The sequence below is a fragment of the Theropithecus gelada genome, chromosome 1 (assembly GCF_003255815.1).
Source record: "Theropithecus gelada isolate Dixy chromosome 1, Tgel_1.0, whole genome shotgun sequence".
NCBI classification, from domain to species: Eukaryota; Metazoa; Chordata; class Mammalia; order Primates; family Cercopithecidae; genus Theropithecus; species Theropithecus gelada.
In genome coordinates, this window is record NC_037668.1 from 7,859,379 (window position 1) to 7,871,563 (window position 12,185).

Here is a 12,185-nt window from a genome sequence, read left to right on the forward strand (position 1 = left end):
TGCTTGCAGAGATGTGCTCATCCAGCAGTTTCTAGGAGACTGGGCTAGCGGCAGTGCCTGCTCTGATAAGGGAGGAGGAGGGGAGAGGCTTGCTGTGGTGGCTTGCAGGCTGTGTGTGTGTGTATTTGTGGGGTCATTTCCAGGGCTACATGTGAGTTTAAGTGTGTGTATACGGGTTGAGATATGGTGTACATGGATATTTGTCGGTCAGTTCTTGGAATGTGTGTATATGAGTGTGTGTTGAGTGGGGTTCGGGGGTTAGTCCCTGAGCCATGTGAATATGTGGGTTGGGGCGCTGGTGAGGGCAAAAGGGCTTGAATTTTGTGCATGATTTTGTGTGTGTGTGTGTGTGTGTGTGTGTGTGAGAGTTTAAGATTCCAAGTATGTGGGCGTTGGGGGGGGGGGAGGGGACGGTGTTGGAGATCAATCCCTGGGCTGTGTGTTTACAGTGTGTGTGTCTGCCCAGAAGAGTGGGTTACTGGGCTGTGCGCCTCTGTGTAGAGTGTGAGTGTGTGTATGAGGGTGAATGTGTGTGGGAGGTGTCATTCCCTGGACCGTCTGCATGAGTGTGACCGCGCACGCCTCCGTGTGTGTCCCGGGTGTGTGGGGTCGGGGTGGTGACGAGTTGAGCCGGACGCCGGTCGGGCCCCGCCCTCCGCTGCAGGTGGGCCGGGCCCTCGGCGGGGCCGGTAGCGCTCGCTGCTCTTGGCTCGCGGCCGCGCCGCGCTCGCAGGGCTGGGCTCGGGCTGCGGGGCGGCGCCGGGACAGGAAGCGGAAAGCAGCAGTGCAGCGGCGGCGGCGGGGCTCTGCCTCTCCAGGAGCCCAGCGCAGGCCGCAGAGCCGGGGCCGCTGTGAGCCGAGACCGCGGGCCGCGGAGCCCGGGCGGCCAGGGCGGAGGTGAGTCCCGCGAGAGGCCAAGCGCTGCGCAGCGGCGGCCTCCGGGGCAGACCTTTAGCTGGGAGACGCCCCCACCTCGGACCCCGCGTGCCCCTGTACCCTCCTCCCGCACTCGCCCCGCCGGACTTCGACCCCGGGTCGCCGGCTCCCGCCTCGGGCCGGGAGCTCCCTCCCCTCCTCCGGAGCGCTCCGGGTCGTGCTTCCTCTGACTCCACTCTTCTAGCCATGCGTTGCGCCCCTCCTGGCCCTGCCGTGCGATCTCCGCCGCACCCCACTCCCTGGGGTCGCGAGATTGCCTGCTCACGCCTCGGACGCCCCTTTCTCCCCTGGCTGGTCTTTGGGGTGCGCCCCTTCGGTGCGCGTGTAGGGGCGGCGGGCAGGCCGGCAGGGAGTGGCCGAGCGTTGGAGGCACCGGGCGGCTGCAGCAGCCGTGCAGGGCGGGAGCCGGGCGCGCACCGGGGTTCCCACCCCTGGCGGGGCTCGACCCGGGCACCGCCTGGCCCTTCGCCAGGAAACAGGACAGAGCTGGTCTGTGTGCACACCTCGCTCACAAAAAATTGAGCCGGCCCTGGAGGCCTGGGGGGCGAGTCCGGTTGCGCCTTGGAGAGCGCAACAGGCAGGTAGGAGTTTACTTTCAAAAACGCCGGGGTGGAGCAGAGGCGCCCGGCGGGTCTCTGCCCAAGGTGTCCCTGCTGAAGGAAATCTCACCGCGCCGGGGCAGCCTTCGCCACCGGCAGGACCTCATTTCCTTCTGCAGTCTTTGAACTGCCCCAAGCATCGCGCCTAGAGAAGTGTGAAGCTTTATAAAAATTTAAACGCGTCCGTGGTGGCGGCAGGAGTAGGGCGGAGCCGCGGCCTGGCTGCTGGGTGATGAGCAGATGAGACTTGGAGCCGAGAAATCTGTTGCTCAGTTTTCACTTCTCCAAACCAGGTCTAATGCCCACACTGCGAAGGTGTTGTGAGCTCCCTTAGATGCTCCTTAGGAAGTATTAGAGCACCTTAAGATGATGATTGTGTGAGAGGCCCGTGCATTTTGTTAAAACTCTTGACCTGGCCTTGGTTAGAAATGAATGTATTCTTAGGCGCTTAGTCCAAAAGCTAACAAACTGTAACGAATTGGTATTTTCACTGACATGTTTATAAATTTTGCAGGGTTGCTGAAAAATATTATAACTTGTATCACCAAACAACAATGTTAATTAGCATTCTCCCTTCAGTGGGTGGGTTGAGTACACAGCTCCCAGGCACTGCAAGTGAGATGGCAGAAATTGTCTGAATACAGGGAGAGGTAATTAGCCATTTTCTGTAACCACTAATTATAGAGTTTTTAGAGTTGAATTAAATCAATGTGATATAGTTGGGGCTTTGATTTGTGGGAGGAAACTGTTTCTTTTTCCAGTTCAAAGAAATAACACGCTTCACCTATCCATGAGCATTAAACATTCCCAAACGTTGATGTCTCTCAGTATAATTAGTGAAAACACTTAAGTGTGAAATTTCACTGTCAACAATGTTGGCAGTGAGGCTTGCTTGCAACTTAATTTGTAAGTAAAATGGGAGAAGAATTTTGAGAGTGTTATATTTGTAAGGACTGCTTGCCAAGCAGTACATTTTTATTGTCTTATGTATTAAGCAACATAAGGACAAAACCATAAAGGAAATTTAAAGTTTCTTTACCAAGCAACAATTCCATGTCACCCTTTGTTTGAAGGATAAATGCGTTGAATGAAGAAGGCATTCTCCCCTTCACCATCCCCTTAACACACATATATACACACACCGTGCTTGCTACCCTAGGCCTTATCAGCAATTTGGGTGGGATGGGCCCTTGTCACATTGTGTTTTAATTGGAGGTCTCCACATTGGGGCTGTGAGCTCCTTAGGAGTTAGAACTATTTTAGATTCATTTCTTTTCTCCTGAATGCCCCACAATGCTTGGGACACTGAACCTGTGAGTAGAAGTTGAAATTGCAAAATTCTCTGTGGGGTTATATGTGGTTTGGGACAATTTATGATTGTTGCTTATACTCCTCTATATAAACAAACAATTCTAGTAATTGCTACAGTGCTGTCAATTTTCTGTAGCTAAGAGCACAGGTTCTGGAGTTAGACTCTCAACGTTCAAGCCCTGGCTCATGTGTCAGTCTGGTTTCCCTGACTAACATGGTATTAATGTTTTATTTTCCTTAAAGGCTTGTTATGAGGATTAAGTGAGATATTACATGTAAGTGACTTTAAACAGCATCTAACACATAGTAAACACTTGACAACTAGAAACTGTTAGAGTATTACCATCATCTCTGTAAAGTCAGCTAGCTGGTTGGGGTCTCGCTGTATAGGGCATGTGATTTGGGCATCATGCTATTCTGTTTTCCTTAAGATGGAAATGGTTAGGTGGGCTTGTGATTGGACCATGTTTCTGTTAGCAGTATTGGTTTGATGTTAGCAGTACTAAAGTTTGATGCAAGGATACATGCGTGTTCTGTTGTCTTTAGCAGTGTCCTTCTGAATCCCACTTACAGATCAGCAGTGATTAGACTCTGTACCATCAGATTTACAGAGGAGATGGTACTCATGAGATCTATTTTTCTGAAGTTTAAATATCTGGCAGGGGACAAGGGAGTCACTTGCCTTCAAATATACATCACGTAACTCCAGACATGTTAATTCACGGCTCTTCAGAAATCTGTACCCAGTTGCTGGAGGTGTTTTGGGGGTAATTCATGACTGGAGCTGAGAGAAGTTATTCTGGCAAGGTGAGTTGAAATCATTGGCCAAACAAGTAAAACGAAGTTAATGTTTTCTTTCCTTGTAAATAATGACCCAGAATCATTCATTTATAAGCTGTTGTAATAAAAGAATCAATGGGTTTGTCACAAATGCCATAAGCCCAGCAAGATCCTCACATCAGTGACCTGCATGATATTTGATGGTTTATAGACCACAAGTTCAAAATGTTTTATAGATCTGCCCTGCATCTCTGCCCACTCCTTTCCAGGCCCATGCCCCTCCAAATAAACCCACTAAAACACACACAGTTTTCTCTGGTCTCTGACATTTGCTTCCAACCTGGGGATGGTAAATAGAGGCCTGTAAGAAACAGAATAGAAATCACTTGTTACTTAGCTATAGTTAATAGTAGTAGTTAAAGGTGGTAGCAGAGACCAGAAAAATGTGTATAAGTTCAGTGAAAATGATACAGAAGTTTTATGCCATACAACCCCTTCAGTTCTTCCTAACTGAAGGAATTTTACTCTAGTGAATACTAGTAGTAGTTGATAGTTGTGAGTGCCTACCATGTGCTAGGCACTGTTCTAGTAATTTGTATGAATTATCTTATTTAATGCCCACCACAGATCTATAAGTAAAATAAAATCTGTTGTTACAGTTAGGGAAACTGAGGCAGAGAGCAGTTAAGTAACTTGCTCTGAGGTCACACAGTAAGTACTAGAGCCAGGATTCGAATGCTCTTAACCCACAATCTGGGCTCATTGCTACTCTCTAGAAGAATCGTTGACTCTAAACAAAATTATTCCAGTTGTCATTTTCCCCTTGAGTACCATTTAATTAAAAATGGGTACCCCTAAGAAGAATGTTAGCTTCAAGACAAAATATAAATAATAATTAATAGCATAATCTCTGCAGAATTCTATATAAAAATCAAATATTCAGTGTAATATACACAGCATATATAAGCATGGTTGTACCAGACACCACTTTTCCCTGAAAATAGATCTACTTACTGCATAGGAAGCGAAGTGTCTCTTTAAATTCAGTGCGTGTCTCTGTACCCCTTACATAGTAACTTTCCAAACCAGAGCTCCCTTAATTACTTAATAGCTCTAGGCAGAGCTGTTGATGTTTTTATAATTTCCTTTTTGCGAAGGTTAGCTTGTGTTTACCACTGTCATTATCATAACGTATTATTTCCTTCATACGATTTGCTAAACACTGTGTTTTCATTTTAAGTAGTAGGATTTTTATATGAGTGAACATGACTTTAGGAGAGAATTCTGTTTGAGGCTGCTTGTCTTCATTTTGCTTTTGATAAAGGGTGGTAAAGGAGGTTCTCTCTGACATTTTTGCCTAGGAAGTCCAGAATTTAAGACACTGTCACTCAGAAGCACCCTGTGCACCTATCTCCCAGTGTTGACCTTGCCTGCATGCGATGTGCTTCGATGAGCCTGGCCCTGCCCTGATACTTGCCTCCAGCCCCCACGCAAGCAGTGCCAAGCAGTGCACTCTTAAGGGGTGGGTGACAGGTGAGGCGAGATGCTCTTGGGCAGTGGCTGAAAGAGGCTGCTGCTGATTTTTACTCATGTGTCTGGAGTGTGTACTCTGCCCCTGAGTGGGACTGCCATGCAAGCCAGTAGTATAGCTCTGTTTTTTATAGTTCTGGTATCATGGCTCTATCTAATATCTGCATCTTTTTTTTTTTTTTTTCCACCTCTAAAACTAAGGATTTAAAATAGATAATTTCTAAAGTTTCTCCCACAGTGAATCTATGGCCTCGTGTCCTAAGATCTGCCACAAAACCCTTCATTCAGCAGACGTTTATAGGGTACCCATAATGTCCTAGGAGCTGGAAAGACAGTCATGAAAGTGCCTCTGCCCTCATGGAGCTTACAGCCTGTAAAGGAACTAGACAGTAAGTGCTCACACAAACAAATGTATCACTGGAAGTTGGATAGAAAGGAAGAGTACAGGGTGCTGGAGAAGAGCCTGATTGAGATTGAAGGATCAGGAAAGGCCTCTTGAAAGGAGCAGTATTTAAATTAGGGAGTGATGAGTAGGAATTTGGCAAAACAGAGCATGTAAAGGGTGAATACCAACAGATATACTGGGCTCTGCCAAAGCCCTAAGACTACCTTAAAGGAGCTGGGGCTAGAGAAGGAGGAGGGAGCTAGCGCGCTGGGCAGGACATTGCATACCAAATGAAAGATTTTTGTATTTTATTTAAAGTGCAGTGGGACACCATGGAAAGGTTTTAAACAGGGAAGTGATGTCTGCATTGTAATTTAAAAGGTCACTCTGGTTGCTGCCCAGCCTGGGCCAAACACAATATGAGTCATATGAGGGTCACTGTGATAGACAGTTCTAGGTTCTAGGAGCCATATTCCCACCTTTATATGACTGTCCCATTCATGCTGTTGTGACAGTCTATCAGTTTATTACCCTGATTCCTTTTCATTGCTTTATTATCTTTTCTGATAAGGGATTCCTTCTGACCTTATCATGAGTTTTGTTAATTTATTGTGTATGCAAGGGAACTGTCTCATTGATATATCATTGCAGTGATAAGCTTCAGGATATCCTTTTCTATTAAGTCTGTTGAAAATCCAAAGTCGAGTTCACTTTGGATTTTATTCAGTTTGCCTCTTATTGCATCCTCTTAATCCTCACTCAGATCTTGGATAGGATAAGAGTTGGTAACTATTAGAAACGGTATAACTTACAAGGGGCCTGAGCTGTGTGTAGACTGGTGAGGACACCTGGAGGCTTTGTAGTGGTCTAGCCCTGTGTAGATGGAGCCTGGAGGAAGTGGGTGGCTGTGAATCAGTAGAGGGAGGGGAGGGTCAGAGAGGGTGTTGAAGGTGGCACAGGGCTGGATCCATAGGATGAGGGTATTGCTTTAGCTGAGGAATTGGGAAGAACAGGACAGGATACTGGAGAGCACCTTTGAGAGGGATGATGGTATTCCCAAGGGGAGCAAGAAGAATCTCAGTAGGAAATGTGCACTTGGGATTTAGTCTTTCTGTAAGTATTTGTTGGGTACCTGTTATGTTCAAAATATCCTGGGTGGAGGTAAGACATAGCTGCTGTGTTCAAGGAGCTTCTGCCGTAGGAAATCTGTGGATGGAGAAGAATGAGAAGAGTTTTGAATGTTAAGGGATAATGTGGTGAGGGGAGAGGAGAGGGAGTGTTAGAGAAGTAGTAACATAAGTGGCATCAAATTGGAGGCTAGCGAGCTACAGAGAAACTCTGCTAGGGCAAGCAGTGTGCCTTTGTCATTGCTGTGCCCTAGTGTTGCTTAGCATGGTCATGTAGATGCCACTTAATATGGAGGTGGATGGACTAATAAATGAAATAAAAAGCACTGGGGGAGGAGGACAAGGATGTTACTTGGCTCACAGCAATCCTTGGCCAACTTTGAGTTGTTTCAGTGGAGTGTTGTGGATGGGGATTTGGAGTGACAGTGGAGAAGGAGGGAGTGACAGCATGTAGAGACCGCTCCTTTGGTAAGTACAGGAAGGAACTGTGGGAGGGAAACCCGACTAGGGTGGTTGGTAGAGTTAGATAAAGCCTTTCCCTGGAGGGCATTTGGGATCCATGGTTTCCTTTGAGGGACAGGTCTGGAGTTGTCTCAATGAATGGCCACAAGTTTTCAATGAGGACAAGGAATGAAGTCCTCTGGCAGAGGGGGAAGGGAATAAAACTTGGGTTACCATGTGCCAGAGACTTTACCTTTGCAGTTTCGTTTAATCCTCGCAAGAACCCTGGGAAGAGAGAATATTAAATGACCTCATTTTATGGGGCGGGGTTGGACAAGCTCAGAGAGGCAAACATCTGCCCCCGATGTCACAGCTAGGAAGCACCGAGCTGGGTCTGCCCAGATCTGCGGGGCCTGGGCCGCCAGCCTCTGAGACACTCCAGCAGCATTTAGCAAAAAGTAGCTGGAAGTTGGGATGGATTGGGGAATCCAGAGTTACGGGATGCAAGGCAGAAAGAGTGTAGGAGTTGTGAAGGGTTAATTATGAATCTAGAAGAGAGAGGGAAATCAGTGTTCTGGGCCAGGGAACTGGACATTAGAATCTGCAGATCAGCAGAGAGCTGGGTGAGGGGCTTTCAGGGAGGATCTCAATTCACTCAGGGCTGGAGATCTTCGATGCACATCCTAATGTTGACGGCTGCCTGTTATGAAGCGGGTGAGAAAACAGCAAAGCCCAGGGCAGAAAGGAAGTGAGACTGAGGTGCTGAAAGCTGATTCAAATTGCTAGTGAAAATGGTGGAGACAGTAGGCAGAAAAAAAGATGACTCAGCTCTTGAAGTCTTCTAGGAAAGTAGGGTAAGTGGTGGAGCAAAACTTAGCATTTAAAAAAGGCCTGCTGTGTTTGTTTTCACATTTAATCTTTACAGCTACCTCCCCCACCAAACGCCCACCATAATAGGCTGCCTTGCTTCCTTTTTATGGATTGGGAAATCTCTGAGGCTCCAAGGAGAAATTGCTTTGCCCAGGTGTACAGCTAGTTAGTAGGCAGTGGACTGAGATGCGAGCTCCATTCTGTCTGACTGCAGGTGAACGCATAGGTGAGCTTTGTGGCAGGAAGGCTGGCACAGAGACTGTTATCTGCTCTGCTTCTTTCCAAGCATTTCTCTCATTAGGAAGACAGAGGAACAAGGGTTTCGGAACCCTCAAAGGGAGTACTGATAGACACGGACTTTCATTTACCTAGCACATCTGGAGCTCGCGCTGGGTGCCTCCAAAGTTGTTAGCTCATTTGGTCTTAACAGCAACCCTGATGTTTGCATTTTACAGTTACATGTTCAAAGAGGTTTACTCATTTTGACTGGGGCCTGATAGCTAATAAGTGAGTAAAACCCGAGATTGGAACCCACCTCTGGAAACTGTATCTGCTTATATTTTCAGATCAACCTGTGAGGTTGGTGGCTGGTTGGTTTACCCCGTTTAACAGATGAGGAAACTGAGGCATAAGAAAGACAGTGGCTGGGCTCAGACTAGAACTCAGGTTTCCCCAGGGCTAGCCTTGGGCTCTTGATGGCAGAGGAGAAGTGAAATGGCAAGTAAGGGCATCAGGGACAAAGGAGACTGGCCCTGGGTGGCAGACCTTGGAAGTGAACGTACCTGACTCCCAGGAAGAATGAATGGTAAGGGTAAATACACCCTAAGTGGGATGGGAGGCTATGGGGGCTGTGTTGGAGGTATGTGGCGATTTGTGCTGACCTGATTCCCTCCAGACTTACGTGTCATTGCTGGGATCAGGGAAACGTGGCCTCCTCCCAGGAGGGTTAGGGTATGGCCTTTACAGCTCCTTTGTTTTTTCTTCACACTTATCTCACTGGCTGTGTTTGCAGTTTCAGCTTCCAGCGCTGGAAGAAGGAACCCTGTTGAGCTGAGACTAGCTCTGGGGTGAGGGGTGCAGAGAGAGACAGAACTTGTGGATCTCGGTTTTCTCGAAGTAAAAAGTTTAGCATGTGGGAGTTCAGGAATGTACTTGGAAATGTTTCCAATTTATTTTTATTGCAAAGTGATATCTAATGAAAATGTGGGAAAAGACCCAGGAGCCTGCAAATAATAAATTCCCTGCTTTTATTTTCTGTGTCTCCTTTAAAAATCTTTGTCCTTACCAAGGCAATTTTATATGATTGTAACTGTAATGTTGGTGCACTGTGTATCAACAATACTGTATCCTGCTTTTAAAATTTATCATTATAAGAGTTTCCATTCTTTATAATGATCATTTTACACATATGTGATACTTTTTTGGTGGATGAACCATGTTTTCCTTACCAATTCCTGTATTCTGAGGGCATTTAGATTGTTTCTGGCATTTTATTATTTATAGACAATGAGACAACAATAATTTTTCTTTGAAAAAGAAATCAGTTCCCTAAGATAAATTCTCAGAAATTTGGATACTAGATCAAAAAGATTGAAGATTTTTTTTTTTTCAATTGACTTTTGGAAATTATAACCAAATCCCTTAAAAGCAACTTCGCTGAGTATTGTTTTTATAACCAGCAAACTGGCAGTCGGGGGCTGGGCATTGTGTGGAGGGCCAGAGATGTGGAAAGTCACCTCCTAAAGCCAGTGAGCAGGCGTCAGGCCGCACTGAGGAAGTGGATGAGTGCCTCCCATTTTCCTGCTGCTGTGATAGGGGTTCAGCTTGCTCAGCACCTATCCTGTCTCCCTCCCAGACACCTGGGAAAGCCGGTTGCTGCGTGGGTGGAGCATTTAGAGTTCAGCTGCTTCACCCTCGCTTGCTTGTTCCATGATAGAGACCCCAGAGAGGAGATGTGGCTTTGTCATTTATCTTTCAGCCCCATTAAGGTTGGCTTTGAAGATTAATGTCTTGTTTTTTTCCCTCTTTCCCAGAATTCGTTCCTGTTGAAGAGTGCCTGCTCTTCTAACTTCCAGACTCCTTGAGGTTTTAGGAGTCTGGTAGGTGAAATTCTCTACCTCTAAGGAGAAACAGTACCTGCTCCTTCCTTCCTCAAGGGCAAGCCCTCCATTGCTATGGATACCGAATCCACTTATTCTGGATATTCTTACTATTCAAGTCATTCGAAAAAATCTCACAGACAAGGGTATGTAAGTTGTTCATTACTCTACTTTTCCTTTTGGGGAAACCTACAGGTTGGTGAGGTTCTCTACACTCACTTTTCACTGACTCGGCGCTGGAGCTCGGGTCCGTTGGTGCGTGAGAAGCTGAGCTTTAAGAGCACTTAACATTCTCGGGAGTAACTATACCACCAGTTTACATTTTATAGCCACCATTAGAGTTGATGACTTTAATTTTTCACAATTGGTTTTAAATTAAAGTTGTTTCCTGCAGTGGAAATGTTTTTCATTTCTAGGTATTTCTTTTCTTTTTTTTTTTTTTTTGAGACAGAATCTCAGAATCTCGCTCTGTGGCCCAGGCTGGAGTGCAGTGGCAAGATCTCAGCTCACTGCAAGCTCCGCCTCCCGGGTTCACGCCATTCTCCTGCCTCAGCCTCCCAAGTAGCTGGGACTACAGGCGCTGGCTACCACACTGGGCTAATTTTTGTATTTTTAGTAGAGATGGGGTTTCACCTTGTTAGCCAGGATGGTCTCGATCTCCTGACCTCGTGATCCGCCCACCTCGGTTTCTAGGTATTTTTTATAGGTATCAGCTCTCCTGAAAGCTTTATGAAGAATGTAAATGGAAGATTTAAAAAGTGTTCATTGCTTGTTGGTTTTCACCTGAAGTTGCTGACTCATTGTCCATTATGCCTTTGTCATGAGGCTTATTTGGTGAACCAGTAGGATTGGCCTGGTACCTTATTTCTCTTTGACTAATCTTCAGGCGAACAAATTTGGGTTTGAAAACACTGTCCTGGGCGGTATTGATCAAACTCCCCAGTCTCTGCAAAATTAGCAGGTGTGCACTGCTATTCTTAGGACCTGCTGTGTTACTGACCTGTAGAATGTTTGCTAAGTAGAAGAGCAAATGAATGAATAAAGAAATCAGTGAACAGATAGGTGGTACTGTACCAGTTAGAATTGTACTTGGTGAAATTGCAGTGCTGCCATTTACTTAGCATCCTCATCTGTGAAATGGGTACAGCAGTCCTCTCCTATAGGGCTGTTGAGAGGATTAAATGAGATTATGCTTGTAAAGCATGTAATGCAGTACAGGTTGGAGGTCACCCACCAGTGGCTAGATTAATACTGTTATGGCCTTGGCATTTTAGCACTATGTTCCAGGGTACCAACTGGCCCCAGCCCAAAGGCCCAGCTCTGCACTGGCTTGGGAATAGTGATTGTAGTAGTTTTTCCCTGACTGAGCTCTTCCCCATACAAGCAGCCAAATGCAGAGTGAGATTTTGTTCTGTAAAACAGCAGCGAGCTACATATATCTAATGATTTACAAGCCCATCTGGATTACTCACATAGAAAAAGGTTTGGGAGGGTATACTCCAAACTGCTAGGAGTGGTCATCCACAGGGGGAGGCTCGGCAGAAGCTGGAGACTGATGGGAACTTTCCTTTTTCTTTTTGTACTTGTTCAGTTTTTTTACAACTGTATATTTTGTAATTTTTAGAAATGAATGGAACAGAATATAAAGGAAAGGTTCTCAAAGATATTTGATGACGTGAGAAAATGTTCATGAGACCATGTTATAAGAAACAGGATTCAAAATGTTGTATGCTATAATAGTTACATATACATATGATGAGTATTCACATGGTGACTATGTCTGTCTCTGAGTATAGGACTATGGTGGTATTTTCTTTTTAACTTTAATTGTTTTCTAAATTTTTATGTATTGCTCTTATAAAAATTTGAGGAAAACATGTCAGTGAGCTTGTGCTGGAGTCCAGGTAAGGCTTTCAAATAAGGATGAGAAACAGAAGGAGCTCGGGGCAGGTGCTGCTTTATGGGGCCTGTGGTAACATGGCAGAGCCCAGCTCCTGAGCCAGTCAGAAGCCCTCTGGCCACAAGAATTAAATCACACATTTCAGCTGGTGGGTAAACTTATCAGATTTAGTTATGAAATGCCGGAAACACCTGTTTTAAAATACCA

General features: G+C 45.9%; 1 protein-coding gene across 3 annotated transcripts in view; it reads left to right on the top strand.

Annotated features, from left to right (window-relative positions):
- The first annotated feature begins 766 nt into the window (after positions 1–766).
- The window catches only part of VANGL1 (VANGL planar cell polarity protein 1), a 56,035-nt gene continuing 44,616 nt past the window's right edge, over positions 767–12,185 (top strand). For 2 of the 3 annotated variants that reach the window (XM_025361709.1, XM_025361717.1), the window contains exons 1-2: positions 767–897; positions 10,013–10,224. In XM_025361709.1, coding sequence (XP_025217494.1) covers positions 10,154–10,224 — 71 coding nt within the window. In that variant the 5' untranslated portion in view covers positions 767–897; positions 10,013–10,153. Of the gene's footprint in view, positions 898–1,288; positions 1,518–10,012; positions 10,225–12,185 lie in introns of those variants that run through there. The other variant, XM_025361715.1, reaches the window with a different exon arrangement.